The 22,388-nt window shown below is 42.9% G+C and overlaps 1 protein-coding gene across 3 annotated transcripts in view; it reads left to right on the top strand.

Moving 5' to 3' along the window:
• Ccdc60 (coiled-coil domain containing 60) overlaps window positions 1-22,388 on the top strand; it is a 165,021-nt gene that overhangs the window by 68,189 nt on the left and 74,444 nt on the right. For all 3 annotated transcript variants that reach the window (XM_010604079.2, XM_010604077.2, XM_010604078.2), the window contains one exon: window positions 6,349-6,428. In XM_010604079.2, coding sequence (XP_010602381.1) covers window positions 6,349-6,428 — 80 coding nt within the window. The remainder of the gene's footprint in view (window positions 1-6,348; window positions 6,429-22,388) is intronic.

Genomic DNA, 22,388 nt, shown 5'->3' with positions numbered 1-22,388 from the left:
ATTATTTTGTTAGGATTAATATAAATTGCAGAAAAATTAGGAACAATCGGTACCAGGAAAAGTTGTTTAATTACTTACAATCCAAACACTCTGTAGAATGTCCCTATTAGTGATTTTTACTTCCAAGTTATCATATTACTACATGCACACCTTGCCATCTATCAAAATTTCAAAGCACAATTTAAAGAAGACAGAACTTTCGGCAGATCTTATGAATATAAATCTTAGCGCTCTTGATGATCTAATTTCTTTACATTGTATAACATACATTTTCGCTTCAAATGATATCGTTACCACCTTTCTACATCAATAAATAAACATCTATAGAAACACTAAGCGAAGACAACAAAATTCAAATGCTTCACGTATCACTGTCAGGCCGGACCAAATGTTCCCACCCACCCCACCCCACCCAGGCCTAGCGAGTGTTTCCACACTGCAGAGATAGCCACCCTCACGGATAAGCTTCTCATCTTCGCTACGTTATTTCCTCGGATGGAAGTGGAATTGCTGGGGGTCGGAGGTATGTAGTCACGCACCACTTAATGGCAGAGGCATGTTCTGGGCAATGCGTTGCTAGGCGATTCCAACATTGTGCGGGCATCAGAGAGTATGCTTATAATGGCAAATGGGAAAGACCGATGGGCACCCAGGACTTGGAGGCAAAAAGCAAACTTTATTTACGTCGACAGGCCTGGTTGGGATAATTCCTCAGAGAACCAGGCAACTGTCTTTTGTTTGTCTTCAGCTGATGTAGGATTTTCAGGCAGGAGGCAGTACAGAAGCAGGGTGAGCAGTTGATTGGTTACGTATAATGTCATTCTTACTGATTGGTCTACAGCAAGTTTAAACTCAGGGTAAGAAACATCAGTTTAGTGTGAGGTGGGCTAGATAAGGGAGACACATATTTGGAGTATGCATCAGTTCAGGGTAGGGTCTGCCAAGGAGAAATTTGCTTGGGCTGAAAAATAAAACTGCTGCATGGCAGTTGTTGTGTGGTATGCTGTGTTGGCTGTATTACACTCCTGTCCCGGCAGCAGCAGGTCACAGCGGCACTGGCAGACAGAGAGGAAGAGCGAGAGGCCCTCATGCTGGTCCTCACCACCAGCACCAGGCCTCCGAGAGACACCTGATGGCCTGAGACTTGGGCTGTATCAGAAGGGCATCATGCAGGGCACATTACATTCCGGGGCGGGCTCAAGCCCTGGGCAGATAGTGAGTCCTGATAGTAGATATAAAGGTATGTCCTTGGCAGCATTAATAGGTTAGATAAGGAGTTACATTCTTGGCAGTGCTAGCCAAAAAATATGTGCTTACAATAATAATTTATTATAGACTACAAAATTTTGGAATTATTAACTCCATTTTCAGATCAACCCATACTGCGCTGTTCCTTTTCATGCTTGCACAAATCTAGATAGTACAGCCTACCACACATCTAGGCTATGCGGTGTGTGTGTGTGTGTGTGTGTGTGTGTAAAATACTTGAGAATTAATGATCAAGTCTTATGAACTGTAGATAACCATGTGTACTTGACTTTTATACAACTGGCAGCACAGTGGGCTTGTTCACACCAGCACTGGCACAAATGAGTTGAGTGTTGTGCTATGATGTTGCTATGCAACAGGACTTTCCCAGCTCCCTTATAATCTTGTAAGCCCACCGTTCCATTCATAGACCTTCCTTGACTTAAACGTAATTAGGTGGCACAGGACTATACTTTCTAAAGCTTGGCATATGTATTCCAAATTGCCCCCTTGGAAGGGTTGTAGGAAGAGAAATTTTTGGACACTTTGTAAATACTTAATTGTGTTTATATCAAACGATGTTTGTAAATATCCTGATAGCTAAGACTCTCATCCAAGGTCAAGCATTACTTCTATTTATTGTCAGTATAAATTAAACAACGGTCACAACAAAATTATTTTCTGGAGAGCCTGCTGAAATGCTGATGTCGCTGTGGATCTTGTGGGACAACCTCGTTCTGCGAAAGTTTTATGTCAAGAACGCAGCTGCAGTTGGGGTTCGCTCTGCAAGTTGTCTGGCACCAACCCCGGTCCATACAGCTTCACAGTGGTGTGAATTCCCTGGCACCTGGGCAACTGTTGTTAGGTGATGTTTGGAAAAGCTTTAAAAGTTAGACATAATCATGTAATTGCATGAAGAGGGTGACACTTAAGGTGTTTAAAGCATGACAGATACTCTAGTGTGTCACCCAGCAGGGTTTCAAATATATATTTTCAAATTATCTGGCGGGAAAACGTGTGCCTATTTTTCCTTTGTTCATACATGCGCTTAGTTCACAACATCTGTTGAGAAAGTCACTTTCGGTTCTGCCTGGAAGAGAGAATGCTCCCAAAAGGCGAGATTTAGAAAAGCGGTCAATCTTGATTTCAAATCTTTGTTGTCAACATGACCAGTCCCGTTGCTTTTAGTACAAATATATAAAAATGAAGGGCGTCTGATCTTGATCTCATAGGAGGGCTGGAGATAGGGAAGTAGGACTAGTTGAAATAGCTCCTGGACTTTTGCTTGCTGTTATAGTTTGGGTCTGGATGTTCCCACAAAGCCTCATTCGGTCAGAGGTAGCTGAATCTGGAATGTGTGGGGATTAAAGGCCTGTGATTACTAAACCACTGCACATGACAGAGTGGCTTGTCACCACCCTAATCCCAGGAGTCTAGATAGGAGAAAAGAGGCAGTGAAGGTTGCTCTTGTTGCCTTTGCTGCTTCTGCTGCTATGAGCTGTTGCCCCTCTGCCACCCTCCCTTGGAGCCAGCCAGTTACAGGCTGAAACCTCTACAGACTATAAGCAAAATAAACCCCTTTCCCCTTTAACTTTTGGTGTTGGGTATTTTGTCTCAGCAAAGAGAGAAAAGTAACTAACATACCTTGGCACTCCCAAGGAAGGTACCCATTTCAGATAAAAATCTTGTGATTCCAGGTAACAGAAGGCCCCGTTCATGCTGGTTTGAACAGTAAAGGAAAGGTACATTAAAAATCCAAGCTCTGCTGAAGCTTTGTCATTTAAACAAAGCACCACGGGACTCTGCCTTCTTCCCACATCTTCTTCACCCTCATCTGGGTCTTGTCACTGGGCACAAAAATGGCTGCCAGCAACTCCCAACTTTCATAGTCAGCAAGGAAAGACAACATGTCTGCCCGTGTTTCCTGGAATACCTACAAATCATGCTTCCAAGGGGCTTCTAGAGAATGTCCTCTTGCCTCTCATTTGCCCAATTTGCATCAGATGACCAGCTTTGAACCAGTCACTGCACTGAGTTACACACGGGACCATTGGGCCTCAGCCAGTCCTTTGGGTCAGCCTCACTGCTGACGCCTTCATGGTTCTGCATGTAAAAGTTTGAGAAAGTTCCCCTACAGTTCTCATGCTTCCTTGGAGATAGCTCTCTCTGCCGTCTTCACCCATCCCTCCAGACGAAAGCTGCTGGGTTTGCCATCCACTCTCAGCCAAAGGGTTGAAACACGGTCTACTCGGATGAACAAGATGTTTCACCTGCAAGTCACTGCTAATCACAGCTGAAAAGCCAGGTGATTTCATTGTTTCATATCCAGTTGAGCTTATTCAAGGCTGCCCCACATACTTTTGCATCCAAATACAGATGCTCCTCAACTTACACTGGTATTACATCTGATAAACCCATTACAGGTTGGTATATCATAAATCAACCATACATTTAACACACCTAACCTGCCAAGCACCCTACACTAAATGTGCTCAGAACACTTACATTAGCCTATGGTTGGGCAAAATCATCGAACAATAAGTTTATGTTATAACATAATGCTGAATAGTTTATGTACTATATTGAATTCTGGACTGAAAGTGATAAACAGAATGGCTGTATGGCTTTCACATCATCGAAAACATTTTTTTTCTTAAATCTGAAGTTAAACCATAGTGAGTCAAGGATCATCTGTACTTCGTTGAGTGGATGAGAAGCTGTAGTTATAAATACGTTGGGAAATTGCCATGGGTTCTTCACTCTGAATCCGAGCTGCTTTGCATAGAGCAGGTACTGGCTCACCCGGAAGGAAAATGGTAAAGAATCAGGCAGCCAGACATAGTCTCTGACCCCATTTCATTGTCCCACTTTCCACTTCCCATTCACCTACCAGAAATACCATTTGACTTGGGCACAACTACTCACCTTTTGCTTCCAAGAGGGACAGGCATCAGAGCCCAATTTCATGGTGATGGCTGGAGAGAAACACTTCACCTCCTCCCGTGAGACTGCAGAACTTATATTATGCCCACTCCACCAGCTCTCACCTTGCCTTCCGAAAGGGCTCTTAGTGCAGCATAACCCATCAGCTGCTGCCTAATTTTGTCATGTTTAATTTTTTTTCCTCTTTTATTTACGATGTATGTGGTTTCTATTTATTGCAAAATCATAGGAAATGCACATCAGCTAAGAAGATGAAGTAGAACTTACTGTAATCCCATTTTCAGAGATTTACCACATTTGGTGACCATTAATTGTGACGTATCCATGTAAATGGATTAGGAAACACCTAGGAGATTAGTAAAACATACCTCTGGGTATGTCTGGAGGGGTCGTGGAGGTATGACTATACATGGCTTGTGACTCCTACCTCTCTGGCACTGCTCCCCTGCTCTTCTTCTGGACTCTTGTGAACTAAGCAGTTTTGGGGTGTCCTTCTGCCATGAGGTTCCTATCTTGGAGCCTGTAGACCATGGACTGGATTCTCTGAAACCATGAGCCAAATAAATCTCTCCTTTAAATTATGGGTTTAGCATAATTTGTCCCAGCAATGAGATAGCTGACTAATATGGGGGCTATGTCCTTCTATGACTTTGATGTGTGTAGATCCACATAGATCATTTTTCAAACAATAAAAGCATAATCGTGCTATAAATGTTACTTTGAGGCATGTCATCTCACTCAAAGAAATCAAACATGGCAGTTATCAATAAATATTTTTTCATTATTTTGCTATTCAAATGTATTGTTCCATACTAATCTGTGGTTCCGATTCATCATAATTATTTAGAGTTTGGAATAAGTAGCATTATGGTAAACAACTTTGTTGATAAACCTTGATCCCCATTTAGTATACTCAACAGCAGACATTAGATCTGTGGGCAAGCTCACTTCTAAAGCATTTTATATACATTGGTAAATGGTCCTCCTAACAAATTATCACAAAGTATTCTCCCGTAAGCATTATGTGAGAGTGACTATTTTTCCATAACTTCTTACAAACCTTCTTATTTTAAAAACCTCCAATATACAGGAATTAATTTCAAGACAGAATAATCCAGATAATATTCTGGTCAATGTTTCTCCTAACTGGTTGAGGGGGAGCTAAGAAAAATAACTTTTCTATGAAAATATGGGTAACTAATTGTCTCATTTATGTTGACCTGATATCAATCTCTGATTGACAGGGTTGTGAATTGAAAGGTTTCCCCTATGTTTAGTTGAGGAAAATGGGGGAATCCTATGAACAATTATTTAAATAATTCACTCCTAAAATCCTGCCACGGGGGAACAAAAGGGAGGAAAGCACATTTGCATCATTACTGTGACCAGATTCAACTCTTTAAGTTGCCAATGACATCAACAATAATAATGATTTTAGGTTTAATATTTTGCTTTTCTTTAAGCATGATGCTTATGAGTCACTTCCACTTATCATATGCTTGCTATGAGTCAGAATTGGGCAATTCACTTCATCTTCCCAGCAGGCTAAAAATGATTCCCCATTCTACTAAAGAAACTGAGGCCGGGAGAGGCGGAATCATTTGTCTAAGGTCACACACCTAATTATTGGGCAGAACTAAGATCAGAGCTCAGGTTCACTTCTCCCCAAAGACTCTGCTGTGCCCCCTGTGCCACATGGCCTGTCCTGGTAGAGAGAGGAGCTCTGCTCCCCAGAGTCCCTCAGCCCTGGTCAGACAATGCTATGGGTAGGATTTTGAATGTACCCTAAAGCCCATGTGTTAAAGGATTGGCCCACAGCGTGGTGCTGCTGGAAGTTGGTGGAACCTTCGGGAGGTCTTTGGGAATGGTGCTCCTTAAGGGGGACTGTGGGACCTGGGTCCTGTTCTCTTTCTTTTGCTTTCTGTCCACGAGGTCAGCATTTTTGCTCCCACCATGATCTGCTGCCTCAACTATCAGCCCAAAGTAATGGAAACAACCAATTATGGATTAGACCCTCTAAAACCATGTTCCAAAAGAAAATTTATGTCTCTTTATAAGTCTCAATAACGGAAAGCCAGACAACAGAGACATCACCGATGAATGTATTGGGGACAATTGCACTAACATCTTTTTTTCTCTCACTTCTCTACCCATCAGGTCCCGGACAAGCCAATGAAGGGTGTCAGATCTACGGACAGGGAGATAATAACCCTCAAGAAAGATCTTATACGAAGCCGGTAGGTGAGCCCCACAAGGAATGACTTACACCTGACAGGGACAAGTAGGCTGTGGCTGTCGGGGTGCCTACCAGTCCTTGCCAGGTCTTGGTTTCTCTAAACCCTAAATATTCAACAGAAGACTTACAAGAAAGCAACCTTGTAAGAAGCAGAGAACAGCATCCCTTTCTTGGTTGCATGAGATGTAACTGAAATACAGGGTGATGGTTTAAATTTTTAAAATTTATTATAGTAAAAGACACACTGCCCCCTCCAAAGACTCACCCTCACTTCAAACATGTTTACCCAATAATTTTTTTCACTTTCTGAATCAGTTCTGGGAATCTCCTTCTGTGAGTGGCTTTACACGTTATGATCAACAAATACAGTGAATGTCACTGCCAAGGGCCAACTGATAGAAAAGCAGGCTCATCCAAACATTGCAGTGTCCTCATTCACACTTATTCAACAAACCTGGTACTGTGTGACTTCTGACTCTTCCCCCAGGTCAGAATGGCCAGGAAAGGTAAACGTTTTTAATCAGTTTAGGACATTCAGGCAGCTCAAGACCGAAGACACTTATGAAGAAGAACTTCTAGAACTGCTTCAGAAAGTGTCAAGAATCAGGGGGGTAGGTGAGTTCAAAGCTAGGGGGAGTATTCTGGGGAGATGAATGGCAACGTGGCTTTTACTGTAACAATTTTCTTTTAAAAATGTAAACATTCGCCATGTTTTGCAATGACACCACATGCTCTGCCGAAAGAATCTCCGCCAGACCTCTCTCCACAGCCTACTCGGGCCAGTCTCTTGCCTAGAACTCCCTCTGCCTTCTGTCCTAGTCCTGAATATAAGCCAACAGATTTCCTACACGCTCCAGAAAGTGTCCTGTGTTCACTCCGGGACAACAGCAGAATCAGGTAGACCCCGTACCGAGTGCCGACACTTGCACCTGCCAGCTGGCGGCCCCGGAGGAGCCCTTTCCCTACCCGCAAAATGAGAATGAAATGAGGTTGTTAGACGTGAGTGAAGTGATGACCATGAAGGTCCCCTCCTAGGACCTGGCATATCCTTCCCCACCTCAATCACCATCCCTTCCTTCTCTACGGCCTGAGCAAACCGAGGCCCAGGAACGGATTCTAGTCACCTCTGTGTGGCGAGACGAGATTCTTTTTCTCCTCACCCCTTAACTCTTTCCTGGGAGCTGGAACTTTCAAAGGTGGGATCACAAGGTAGGGCTTCAGAAAAAGCCCTTACTGGAGGCAGAGTAAGGGCTGGAGACTTTTTTTTTTTTTTTTTTTTTTTTTTTTTTTTTTTTTTTTTTTTTTTTGCACAAACACAAGGTATGCTGGGAGCCATGGTACAGGCAATGGGAAAGATCAGCACGTCTTTGACATCGCCCATTCTAAGCCAGTCCACAGTGAGAAGCACAGGAAGTGAGGACACGTCTCCATCTCCACCACCCAAACTCCACCCCACCCCACTGCCACCCGCACCCCCACCGTGTCCTGTCTGGCAGAACAGCTCCACACATCTGACAACTGAGCCCAAGAGAACGAAAGCGGTCCTGATAATGTATTTAACCCAATATAACCAAAACTATTGTTGTTCAGCGCACAATCAGTATTTAAAAGTACTTAATGAGATGCTTTCTAGCCAGTCACTTTGACACGCGGCTATAATCCCAGCATTCTGGGAGGCTAAGGCAGGAGGACTGCGTGTTCAAGCCAGCCTGAACAATTGGGCAATTAGGCAAGACCCTGTCTCAAAAATTTTTTTTAACTTAAAAGGGCTGTTGGTATAGTTCAGTGTGAAGGCCCTGTATTCATTCCCCAGTAGTGGGGGGAAAGTGATACAGACAGTGGCTTTTCTGCCACCCTTAAATTGGCAAATGCAGTCCATCTCTCCTGCCAGCCACATTTACACAGCTCCAGAACAAGCTAGGATTTAACATCTTCATCAGATTGGATTAGCCTGTTCCAATGCCGGGCATGAAGGAAAAATGTGGGAAAGGACATACAGAATAACCTAAGTGAGAAACCATGAAAGGACAGTAGAATGGTCCACCCGACCACATTCCGGAATCCCACTGATGTTTAAGGAAGCAGCAATTCCCCATCAGAAGGAAATGTGTTTTCGAGGGAAAACAAACCACACTGCTCCCACCCATGGACCCTTCTCCCACTATTAAATGAGGCAAATTATCAGCAAAGAAGATGTTGTTTTTTCCACTTACTGCTGTGTAAATCCATTTCACCTCCTATTAGAGTCTAGCCCACCTTGAGCCACACACCCTGACTGTCTCCTGGATTTTTATTTAATACTTCAGCCCTCTTATAATTCAATTGCACCATCTCTGGCTTCATGGCCAATTTAACACGATGCTAAAAAGAATAACACTCTAACTGCTTTCCTCCTCGCCTGTTCTGCCAGATGTTCGGTGGCACTAAGCAGCACACTACGTACTAAGTTGCTGAATTTCTGCTAACAGAAGCTGACAATTGGGGCCTCTGAATGGGCCCAGTTCTTGGTCCACTCTTGAAGTAAATGGCATATTTTCCTCTGAAGCCACTGGTGCCTGTTACTGCAGATGCCTTCAGAAAAATAAATATCTCTGCAACAGACACGAGGAAAATGTTGAACCAGAAGCCATGATTTAGCCATATCAAAGTTAAGTTACACACAGTCAGTGGCAAATACACCCCCACCCTTCCACAGCCGATCCTGGCAGGATACAGATTCTGCAAGCATTTAGGAGATCTGGGACTTTGCTTCCCAGCTGCATTTGGTAGACAGCTGAAGCAAGACAATTAGAAAGGAGTAAGGTGGAATTCTTAGCAAAGGAAGAGGCTCTGTCTTGGGTGCTGAGTTAGACACTCCTCTCTGCTACGGTTCAGATGAGTGTCCTGCAAAGGTTGCTGTGAGAGATGCTTGAGATACTGGGGCGTGTCCCTGAAGGGGCTTGCGAGACCTTAGTTTCTTCCTTTTCCTGGCTCTTTCACTTTCTGGGCCGTGAGGCAGATGGTTTTGCTTCACCACACACTCCAGCCCCAGTGTGCTGCCTTATCAAATGCCCGAAGAATGGAGCCTCTTAGTCATGACCTCCAAAACCACGGGCCAAAATAAACCTTTACTCTTTGTAAGTTAATTAATGCCTCAGGTATTTCATTATAGTGCCAGAAAGATGATAGATTCATTCTCGGTAACTTCTCATCCCTGAGTGCTCATTCATTTTCTTCAACAAACATTTATTGAATATGATGTCTTGCCAGTTATACACCAGACACTGTTGTATGTAACAGAAACTCGGGAATAAACAAACCAGACAAGATTCCTGTCCTCAAGGAATAAGAGATGATGCCGTGTGTGATGTGTAGACTGTAGCAATGGGAAGGAAACTTCTACTAGAGCGGCCAGGGAAGCGTGGTTTATAAAAGAGACCATGAACTTGCTACCTGAATGAAGAGAAAACCATTCACCCGGTAACATTCACAGAGATACAGGGGAAGAGAGATGAAGCAAAAGTGGGGTGATACCAAAGTCGGACCAAGCTGGAAATTCTGGAGGAATGGAAGCCAGGGGTGTGAGCCTGGAGCAGAGTGAGGTGGGATTAGAAAATCAAGGGACAGAGTCGGAGCACTGAGAAACTTCTGCTTCATACATGGCTGGGATAAAACATTTGGGTCTTAGTCTAAGACCTGCTGGGGAGGGGGTCATCTGAGCAAGAGAAGGATGTGATCTGATCTTTAAAAGAACAGCCCATCTGCTGCATAGATATCAGCTGGGGGCCATGGTGAGAAATGACACCATCTCGAATCAAGGAAATAGCATGGAATTGGAAGAGGAAGGTAGAATTGAGGTTTCTTTGGAGGTAGAGCCCCTGGACTAACACTGGATTGAATGTGGGAACTGAGGGAAAGACAGCACCCACGTGCCACCATGATTTGTTTCCGTCCCTCCCTCCCTTACTAGAATCCAAGAGCCCTCACTTTGCCAATATGAACTGTGTGACATCCGTGTTTTTGGTCCTGCGTAAGTGTGTACTGAAAAGATGAAGTAGTGTCCTTGTCTGTCCCTAGAACTCAGTTAAAAATAAGGAAGAGCTGTTTATTAACTTAAGTGAGTTCGTGAGTCCAGGAGATAGGACAATCAGAAAATATCTGGTCCATTGCTTGCAGCCTTTCAGGTCAACCTGTCAATGTCTCCTTTGTCCACTGCCATTTAAGGAGGATTCTGCACCCCAACTTATTGGAGGTTGGCCTGTGGCTGGAAGGAGGAGCCCCCAGTTTTGAGCTACAACAGTCAAACTGTCCTGTGAGTCCACAGGATCTAGATCAAGGCTCGGCATAGAGTAAGATCTTAAAATGCATTTGCTGAAATTGATGTGGATATAACATCTCAAAATCTTCCCTAAGGCAGGAATATATCTTGTTGGTTAATTTTTCCAATGAGAAACTGGGACTCGGAGAACATCTCAGATTTACTGAAAGTTACTATGTTCATTAGCTACCGCTGCATAACAAATCATCCCAGAAACTCAGTGACTTGTAACAGTGTGTACCTATTAGTGATTTTGAATCTGTGGTTGAACTGAGGGTTTCTCTGGTCTCTAGCAGGCTCCGCTGTGCATTGGTAATTAACTGAGGGTAGGTGGGTGTCTCTGCTAATCTTGGCCAGGCTCTCTCATGTTTGAAGGTCAACTAGCTATATGGATGACCTGGACCAGAACAACATCGTTTCTCATTCTCAAGCAAGGTAGCCTGGGCTTGATCCCATGGTGGCAGAGTCCTGAGAAAGAATGGAAGTGTGTGGGACCTGCAGAGCTTTAGGTTAGGGACTGGCAAATATCACTTCTGCCATATTCTTGTGAACAAAAGCAAATCACAAACCTCACCCAGATTAAAGGCAGGAGAATAGATTCTACTTTTTGATGGGAAAAGCTGCAAAACCACATTGCAAAAGGGTAGATATTCAGAAGCTTTAAATTTACTGTATTCATATAGTTTATTCTGAACTGACTTTTAAGATATGAGTTAGTATCCAAAGGTATTGCAAAACAGGTAAGGTGGCACATGCCTGTAATCACAGCAACTTAGAAGGATCACAAGTTTAAGGCCAGCCTGGAAAAGTAGCCTCAAAATAAAAACTATAAAGATCTGGGGATGTAGCCAGTGGTAGAGTGCTTGCCTAGCATGCCTGAGGTCCTGCGTTCAGTCACTGATACCACAAACAAACAAACAAACCAAATAAATACTTTGTGGGTAGGCTAGCTTGCCAGCAAAGGAGCCTAACTAAAATGATTTCCTGGCTCCTAATGTGCAGAAAAGTCAAGAGGAAATGTAGCACTTTCATCATCCCATCCCACCTCACTTCCTGGGCTGTTCTGTGAGTTAATGGTGTTTCATAATGTTAATGGTACTCACTTTGAAATATGGTTTATGTCTGGACTGGTAGAGACAGCGAACTTCTGCCAACTGTTTTTGAAACAAGAAGTCAAAAATTCAACACTGAATTGAAATAGTTAGATTCAGGGTGACAGATGTGTGGCACAAGAACCCTGACTCCTTTCTCCCATGCTCACAAAAGACACTGCTAATGAGGCACAGCACTCTGTCCCTTCAAGCCCAGAGTTGTTCTCAGACCTCCAAGCACCTACCACCATGGACTAGCCTTGCGACATAGGATTTAATTTTGTTTGTCATCTCTAAATTATAGGGCTCAAAAGGAAACTTTGCTATCTGTAATGGCATCTTAATAACTCAAATTGAAGGGTGGAATGGAACAGACTAGCAGGAGGAACAGACCTTACCCAGATCCCTTTAGGAAGGAGGCTAAATTTTAATTCAGTGAATTTAAGTAGTTGGAAAAACTGTTGTTGACCTCAGACATCTACTGACTGCTCTCAGTGGCTTCTAATACATCACCATTCAATACACAGATCCATCACTCAATACTCACCCACAACCATGGGCTGTTACCCAGAATGTCACAGAGAAAAAAGTTCAACTCTGATTCTTACCATTGCTCCTTCTTCCAGAATTAAGACTTTTCTCAAAGCCTCAGACCTGTTTCAGATCACTGGTTTATATCCGGTCAATACCTCAGATGAAGGCATAGTCAAGGCTTCTGAATTGCATCCTGTCAATCCTTCAAAGACCCCTGTCACATCTACCCCACAGTCTGCAGCCAGCAAGTGGCCATTAATGAGTCCCTTGTATGCCCCATAAGGACAAACACTTGGCCCCATGTTCTTAGCCCAGAGTTAACAAACGCAGATGCATCACCAAGGGGTGGGACATAGATGAGAGCTAGAGGGAGCTCAGTTCAAACTAACTGTGTTTTTGTCATCTTGCCTGTGACCCAGTGACCCTGACCATTTCTCCCCCACCCCGCCCCGTATCTTCGACACCTCTAGTAAACCCTGGTTCTAGGTCAAGTTTTCTTCTCTGCTTTTCTCCACTCCACTCTCCACTGAGGGTAAATATGTTTTATTCTTTTCCTTGTGACTGGAGCTATCCCATAGAATCCCACGTTGACTAAAAAAAAAAACATGTTTTCACATTTAAGCATCACAATATCTTAGCTTCTTGAACCTTTTGTTGCATAAGGATTTGCACAAAACTTGGTTTTCTGAAATTCTTTCCTGAATGACAAGCAACATGCTCCATTTTATAGCTAGAGTTGGGGGTTCCAACATATAGTTAAAAGTCTATTGCCTTTGGAGTCAGTTGTGGGTTCAAATCCCAACTTTATCAATTATTGACTGAGGTAGCCACAAGCAAATTAAATCTAGTCTCTATACCTCAGTTTCTTTATCTAGGATGAGAAATAGAGGAATAATGAGACCTATTCCACACTGTGGTTGGGATCTGTTAGGGATGTAGAGTAGATAAATAAAAAGTCACTGTAGTTTTAAATGAGTTGTTCTAAGAGCACCTCAAAGTATTAATGAGTGTCAGTAAGAGTCTGAGCTTTGGAGACAAAGAGACCCACCCCTGTCTCTTATCAGCTGGGCAACCTTTCTCCTCTTGGAATGGAATCAATGCCTTCTTTCAAGGATTTTTTTGTTTTTGTGTGGGGCCAAACATAAGAAAGTGTATGTAAAATCCTCATTCTGCCTCCATTTCCTCCCTTGGCTCCTACAATGCCCTGAGAACAAAGGAAAAGCCAGAAATCCAAAGCCCAGAGCCCCACACATCTCTGATGAACTAAGACCTCAGTCTAACATCTAAGCCTAAGACCTCAGTCTGACATTTTCCATTCTCTGGGCTTCAGTGGACCTGGATCAGGAAAACAGTGTCCACCACTGTGGAGGAGATGGAGGATGAGTCTTCACACTACCAATACATCTTTCTCTTTCCTGCACAGTGAAAAAACTTAATTCAGTCCTTGCACTGCCTACAAAAGTTTTAGGTAAATGAGTTCTTAGGAGAATTTATCCAGTTAATTAAAATGTGGGGGGGTGACAGAGACAGAAAGACAGAAAGATAGAGACACAGAGAGAGAAAAAGAAATACTCTTATTCAAAACCGGGGGCTGTGGGCCAAGGATTTAGCTCAGTGGTGCTGCAGCCTGCCTCGCAAGAGCAAGGTCCCAAGTTCAATCCCTGGTACCAAAACACAATACAATTATTACCCTTATTTAGCTTTCAATATCACGATAACAATATTTATCTTTGTTGCCCCGGGTTTGAGACTTAAGGAGACATACTGGATTTTAGCTCTACCGGAAAACACGTCAAGCAGGACATGATAAAGCACGCCTGTAATTCCAGCTACTCCTAAGGCTAAAGCAAGAGGAGCACAAGTTCAAGGCCAGCCTGGGCTACATAGTGAAATCCTGTCTTTAAAAAAGAGAGAAAGAAGGGGAGAGACACAAAGATAGAGATGGAGAAGGAAAGGGAGAAGGAAAAGAAAAGAGGAAGAGAAAAGAGGACAGAAGAGGAGAAAAGAAAAGAAAATTTGCTCAAAGTTTCCCAGTGTGTGTTGAGCAAGACCTCCTTCCTACAAAACGCACATATATGTGTTCATATATGTATGGGAAATGTGCATCCTGTCTTTCAGATGCATAGTGCACAGTAGTATCTTAATGCTCCAGAAAGTCCTGAAGAAGCCCAGATAGCCTGGCATTTCCTAATTATGAAACCATGAGCTTCCATTTCTAGCTGTATTGCAGACCAAGCACCCTTAATGACCCTTGCAGAGAGAAAAATCTAGATGTAAAGCCCACTGTTGTCTCTATGTGCTATAGGGTGGGTTCCCAGGGAAGCAGCCTAAGATAAAGGCTGGGTGTGTGCAGGTGGCTTACGGGGAATTGTTCTCAGGACCAACACATGTGAGGAGCTGGGATGTAGTACAGAAGGAGAAGGGAACTGGGATGCAGCCACAAAGAGCCATCAGGCAACCCCAATGAGAGAGGACTGCACTTCAGAGACGTCCCACATTAACCGAGGCAGCGACACATCTGTGTCCAGGCAGTTAGTTCCCAGGGAAGCACTCGGCTGAGAACTTTCAGCGGACGACATTCTCCACTGGTGGACAATGAAAGACTTCAGTCTGGGTGGGTGAATTTAGACAGGGCAAACCAACATCCACTTCCAATGGCCCTTCCGCTGCTGACATCTATGTGCTTTGTATGAGTTACTCTCCTTTGAGAAGAGACTTTCCAGGACTCGGATCGATTTCTTTTTCTAGAGACACTTGTCAATAGCGGTTAGTGGTTCCATGAGTACTGTCCTCACCACAGCAGCTTGTTCTTTGCAAAGTACCAGCTTGAGAGGCTGGATCTGCCAGGGCATTTGCTTCCACAGGTATCCTGACTGCACCACTGTGGAAAGTTTTAACAACTGCGTGGCTACAGCATATTTAGTACCCCGTTTACCACTAGAGGGAGGACCACTGAGTGCCACTCAATGTTTACTATCCGACGATTCAGTGGCGGGGCTTAAGTCTTGATAAGTTCTCTTCATGGCCAGTTCCAAGCCACCGATATGATGACACTCAGCATGAAGATGCGAACAACTGGCTCTCACCAGCCATTGTAATTTGTCCAGCAGCTACGGTGGCCAGTCCAGCTTCTAAACCCCCTTTCAGAGTCTGCTCCTGAGAATTACTCCTGCACAGACTTTCACACGTCAGTTTCCTTTGGAAATAAACCGAGATGCAGATGTGCCTGCAGATTGCTCATTGGGAAGCGCTCTTAGGAGAAACGTCTGTAAGCCAATGTGGGCAGCCGGATTAGGCACAGGGAGAGGTCAAACTGAGACACAATCACAGAGTTTGGGGAAGCTGCACCAGAGCTGAGATGGCCCTCCAGAGACACCCTAATCTGAGGCAAGAGGCCCAGATCAGACCTTGTTCCCCTGGAAGAACAAGTCATGGGATGCAGGGTTCCCTGGGGAGCAATGGTGGCGAACCTGTGGTGCATGTGTTACTTGTTTTTCTATTAAGACAGATGTTAACATATGAGGGTTTGGTGTTTTTTCCTAAACTAAAACCTCAGTATTCAGCTTTAATTGCAGTGTTGGCACTTTGCGATAAATGAGTGGATTTTGGGTTGCAGTTTGGGTGCTTGTCTCAAAAAGTTTCACCATCACTGCTGGGGTTGGGGTACCCTTTACTGAAGCAGCTCCCTGGATTTAAGGGAAGTTCCTGGGTTGCAGAAGAGCTCAGCTCTAATCCCTCAGCAGGCAAGATCAGTGAGGGAAACGAAAGCTTCCATCCAAAATGAAGAGTCCGAGTGGGTATTCCAGCACCCACTGGAGTATGTATCAAGTAATAAAAGCTTGAGGGATAAGGAGAAAGAGGTGTGAAAAAACAACTGAAGTCATTTATTTGATGATGGAAACTTTTATTCTCATCCATAACAATGACACGTTATCAATAGAAGCCACCCTGGAAACCAATGGTGTAGTTTAAGGCCCTCATGTCCCTAATAAGGAGGTCAAGATCAGAGAGAGAAGTGAATTGTCTTGTCCAAAATTACGGAGCCTATCAGTAGCATGGCCAGAAATTGCATGGCCAAGGCCTTGGGTCCACATTCCACCACTTCCTTCATGTGTATAACTGCACTTCTGTTTAGTCATTTGACTAATGTCCATCTCTCAGACTAGCCTGGAGGCTCCATGAGAACAGGGCCCATATGTGATTTTGCTTGCCAACGTCTTGCACAGTTTCTGGAACTTCCTTGGTGTTCAAAAACACTTGTTGGATAAGATGAATGAATACTTCAGGATTATTTTAGTGGTTTTTAGGACTCGGGTTGAGGGGAGAGTTGGGAAAGAAGATGCCTGGTTGCATCCTGGAAAAGAGCAAGTGGCAGGGTGCATCACGGAGGAACCTGGCAAGTATGGCCTGGCTTCTGTCTCTTTAGCCCACGCAGGCACTAAGCCAGGCTTCTTGGGTTCAAAACCCCAGCTTCACCACTTACAAGATTTGTGGTGACAAAGAAGTTGCCTAATTTCTCTGATCCCCAAAGTGGAGATTGCATAAGTATTTTCTCCCTCTCCTCGGTCACTGTGAGGATTAACTGAGTTAATATGTTTACAACACTTAACACAATGCCTAACACATGTTAAGTGCAGCTGTGTGTATTCTATCATTCCCATGCCCTGAGTGACTATAACTATTTTACAGTATGATTCTCATCTCCTGAATTTCTCTGCCACCAGTCTTGGGGCTACAAGCAGATCTCAGTCTCCATCCAGCCTGCTGTACCAGATCCCACGTTCTGAACCATGTGAGGACAGTTGAAGCAAATATGATAGAAGAAAAAAATCAGGGTATTCATAAGAGAAGGCTGTGCAGTTATAACTATTAGGACTGGGTTTGTGTATTCATTTTAAATCCTTTTCTATTGGGATTGTTCATAAAGCCATTGCACTAATGGATAACCATAGGCTGTACGATAAAGCACTAGTCCACCACTTAGACAATATACTGCATGCAATGTGCTCCACTGTAGTTTGGGTCTTAAATGTCTGCCAAAGCCCATATGTTAAAGACTTGTTTCCCCTGGCTGTAGTACAATTGGGAGGAGGTGGGACCCAGCTGGAAGGAGTTAGGGCATTGGGGATGTGCCCTTTGGGGGACAGTGGGACCCTGGCCCCTTCTTTTTCTCTCTGCATCCTGGAAGCCAAGAAGTAAACAGGCCTCCTCTACCATACATTCCTGCCAGGTTCTATCTCACCACAGGTTCAAAGCAAGAGGGCTGAGCGACCATGGACTGAAACCCTGGAAACTATGAGCCAAAGCAAACCTTTCCTCCTTTTAAGTCCATTACCTCACGCATTTTGCCACAGTGATAGAAAGCTGACCAACATATGTTCTGTAATTTTCTTGAACTTTTCTTTGAAATACAGCATAATACAGGAAGGCACACAAATCATTAAGCACACAGCTCAATAAATTTTCATTAAAATGATCATTTTTGTGTAACTTGCATCTATATAAAGAAAAGGGACATGTGTACAATCTCTCAAAAAACTGCCTCATGTCCACTTCTAGTTATTTGTGTCCTAAAGAAAATCACTATTCTGACTTCTAAGACTTAGGTTTGTTTTTCCTTTTTGAACACAAATGGAACTGTGCAGTTGGCATTCATTGTAATCTATCTTCTTGGCTTGATATTATGACTCCGAGATTTATCCCTGTTATTGTGCATACTTGGAATTCATTCTGTCTCGGTTTCTGTGTGCTATTCACTGTGTGAAGAGAGCACAACTTATCTGTTTTAGTATTGATGGACCCAGGGTTGTTTCCACCTTGGGGTTATTATGAACAGAGCTGGTATGAACATTCTTATCCATTTCTTTTGCTGAATATATGTATATAATTCTGTGGGGACCATACCTAGAGATGGAATTGTTGGTCTACCAAGTTTACATATGTTCAACATTAGTAAATACTGCAAGTTGTCCAAGCTAAATATTAAAAAAAAACTTTCCAAAATCCACTAATAATACCATCTAGTAAAACTAAAATATTGCACTCAAGATTATAATACTTGATAATTTTCTATGCATACATGTCTGTATATGTAATTTTTTGCAAAAAAAAAAAACCATTCTGAATATACTACTTTGTGATTCACTTTTTTATTTACCAAAAGATCAATATCCTTCACAACTTGAATAAATGTACATCCATGATTCATTTTTAAGCATTTTAGTATGGAAATCTTCAAATACCTATAAAAGCAGACAGAATAATATAATGAACTGCTGGGTACTAGTGATTCAACTCATGGTATATGTGCTTTATCTACACGTAATTCTCACTTCCATTACTTTGAAGCATTGTACCACTTTATCCGTAAATATTCAAACAACTATATGAAAATGATGATTCTTTTTAAAACTACAAACACAATGACATATCTTTAAAAGCAATAATCACTTAATATCAAATATCCATATAAGCATAGCCATCATCTTAAAGATCATATTTCATCGTAAAAATGTACCGTGATGCATCTAACCATGTCTGGTTATTTTCAATTTGTCCTCCTGTTATGTAAACAGTGCTTAAATGGACTCTTCAGCATTACTTTAGCTCTTTAGTGTAAACTCTTAAGATATGTAGCTTTAAGCTTCTCAATCCTTAAACAAAGTCCTCCAGATAGCTATCATTTTGGTTGCTGAAAAGTAGCCAATTCACATGTCCTTGAGAAAAAAAAAAAGGAACTTGTCTCATGAGAAATGAAAGAAAAGCAAGAAATATGGCCTAAATGTTGAAAGTACTTCAGCTAGGACTTCTTGCCCTTTTAACTTTAGCAAACACATTGTCAACAAACAGTTTACAGAGGCAGAATGAAAACGGAACATGCTCATGAAAAGAAATTCCCTTAAAATTTCCCCGGCAATGCCTAGCTGAGTCACAAAGACAATCTCCATGCAGGAAACCATTCTCTAGCCCCAGGATTCCTCACCTAAAGTCTTTGTCTCAGAGACACCGGAGGCTCAGCATTTCCTTTAATGCCAGTGTGTCAGTCAGCTTCCTGTTATTCTAACAAAATATTCAAGATAACCAACTTTTGGGCCCGGGAACAAGACCTCATGTCCTGGCAGAAGTTCCTGGCCATAAAGCTGCTCACCTCTCAGCAGCCAGGAAGCAAACAGAGACAAAGAAACTGGCTTCCTAATTCCTTCTTCGACCGCATGCCCTCAGTGACCTAAGGTCTCAGGAGACCTTAAAGTCTCTCAGTACTTCTTAAAGTTTCCATCACCTCTCAGTAGCACCACCCTGAAAGCTAAGTGTTTAAAGCATGGGCCTTTGGGGGACATTTCAGATCCAGACTACGGCATCCCACACCTCCGTGCCTGATTATTCTCACGATTTTTCACTCAGGTGAGTCCACTGCCAATGTCCATACTCCATTCGTCTTTTCTAATTCTTTCAAGTCTTTGACCAGTTCTTTGCCTGGGTCATTCCGGTAATATTAACTGACATTTCTGCAGTCAGTTATCATTTTACTTAAAGTAAAATAAAATAAAATTATAAATCCAGAAACCCTACAAATTTACCAAGCTAACCTCAGATCACCTGTGCTCAGATACAACACAGGCTACCAGGACCAAAAAAAAAAAAAAGTCATTACACAGCCCACTGTGAAATACGTGGTGCTTCTGTCAGTCATACAAACCACAGTCCATGAGTGCAAAGTGATGATAACAATAAAATAGCAGGCAGTTTGAACCGTTATTCCAAAATTAATGCTTGTAAATATATTTCAACAGGTATTCATTTCCTCTTCACTCTATTCCAAAAGAGCTTAAGGACAAAAATCATCCTTAAAAACAACTTCCTGACCCAGTGTATTGACAGGCAATATGACAGGGCATGGTTTTAGAACCATCCTGAATCCTGGCTCTGCTACCTAGTAGATGTTTTGGGCAAGTTACCTAATCTCTCTGAGCCTCACTGACCTTGTTTTAAAAATGAGAATAATGATAAATCCTACCTCACGGGATTATTGTGACTCAAATGAATTGTATTACGGATTAGAGTGAAAGCATTCCCCCAAATTCTCATGTGTGTGGAAGGTGGACTGGATCACGGGGCGCTATAGCTGGTGCGCTGTTATAAGGTGGAACCTAGATGGAACTATGACTTGGAAGGGGATGTTTTGGCCTCCAGCTCTTCCCTTCTCTCTCTGATTCCTGGCTGCACAACCTGCGCAGCTTTTCGTCCACCATAGCCCTCTGCCATCCTGTTTCAGCCCTGAAGCCAGCCAAACATGGGCTGAAACCATAAGCCAGAATAAGCCACGCCTCCTCTAAGTCGTAAGTGTTCAGTATTTTGTTCAAGAGATGGGAAACTAACTAAGAAACTGAGATGCATATGCCTGGCCTGACGCATGGATGGCATTAAGTGTCTCTCTCTCTCTCACACACACACACACACACACACACACACACACACACCACTCCATATCTCTGATAACTGCTGTTCATGCCTCAACCCAGGTTCTTAGACACACTATGGAGATTTTAGCCATTCTCTGGTTGAAGCTTTTGCTATTGTTTCGGGTTTTGTTTTTTGTTTTTTTACCGTTTGTTCAGTTGCCCGCAGTTGTCTCATTCCTTCCTGTCTGGTTAGAAAAATCACATACCAGAGAGCATGCAGTTTAGACACTTAAGGCGCTATCATTTGTTCCTCACCTTGACAGACAACAAGCTAGGTGCTCTGCACACATTGTTTTTCATGGTACCATTGGTTAGTACACGGGAGGCATTTAGAATGTAGCCCTTATCATTGTTAATGTTCTTATTGCTGTCACATTTATTGAAAGTAAAGGCAATGGCTTGAATCAGTAGGAGAACTAAAGGCTACATAAGCGGTGAGTCAATCTATTTCTTTCTTCCATGCCCACAGTCCTGTCATTGGGGTGACGGACGATGAGTTAGTGCATCACGAAGACCGTTTCTCCTGTATCATGAACTGAGCCTCACAAGCAAGTCACACCTCTTTTATTTTTCCAAATAGCCATATAAGCCACCCATGAGTTATATGCAGGAGGTCTAGGGTTTCCCTCTATGAGTTTCACCTGCCTCTTGAGTCGTCTAATAAAAAGGTTTATTGGTTACCTTCCTTCCCCGCCCAACGGGAGAAAACCGGTGCATATACATCCTCTACTACCATTGCTTCTCATAGCCACAAGATGTCGCTGTAGAGAACAGGTCCCCAAGATCTTAAAGCTCATGGTGGGCGTTCTTCACTAATCTACACCATCAAAGCTGCCACAATCTATGCATAGCATTTGGTTAGATACCTTCCCAAAGACAATCAGCCTACCTGAATAAGGGAAGTGGCCTTTAGGGGTTCCAGGGTGCCCCAACCCTACTCAGTCTGAAAGAAGCTGCCCTAATATCCAACCAAAAAGGATTTCAGACCCTTTTCTTGCTGAGAAACTTACACAAGGAATATCATTTCTTGTTCTGAGATGCCCAGATGTTACAAAAGAATTTCAATACACCTAAAATAATGTGGAAGGAGATGTTTTCCCAAAGTTTAAATCAACCTCACCACGGTTACATCTACCCTTCCACTGAATTAAAAGCCCCCCTTAGAAGTTGGCCTGAACTTTTCCCCAAATGTTCCATGAAAATGAGAACAAAATAAGCAAGATTGCTCAAAAAAGCACTTTTCTGTCCTAAGTTTAAAAATACAAGATAGCCAAATCAAATAGCCTGAGAAACATTAAGAACAACACTTAGGCAAGTCCCCTTAAATTGCATCAGAGGGGGGAGGGGTGCCAGGAAATTCTGACAACCTCAATGCCTGCCAAGGCCAGGCATCCCGTTCAGAGAGAGCACGCAGCCCAGCCCTTCAGCACATCTGACTGTGTGTTGGGCTTAGGACTCATTCTGGGTTAGATGAGATCCAGAAAGAAAGTTTCCTGGTAGGATATGGGTACAAAGTTTTTAAAAATACTAATTAGAACATTGTTTTGTAAGATCATTCCTTTTTTTTTTTTTTTTTTTTT

This window comes from Fukomys damarensis, unplaced genomic scaffold (assembly GCF_012274545.1).
Source record: "Fukomys damarensis isolate Sample0158 unplaced genomic scaffold, DMR_v1.0_HiC HiC_scaffold_12, whole genome shotgun sequence".
NCBI classification, from domain to species: Eukaryota; Metazoa; Chordata; class Mammalia; order Rodentia; family Bathyergidae; genus Fukomys; species Fukomys damarensis.
This window is presented reverse-complemented; position numbering and strand designations above follow the sequence as displayed.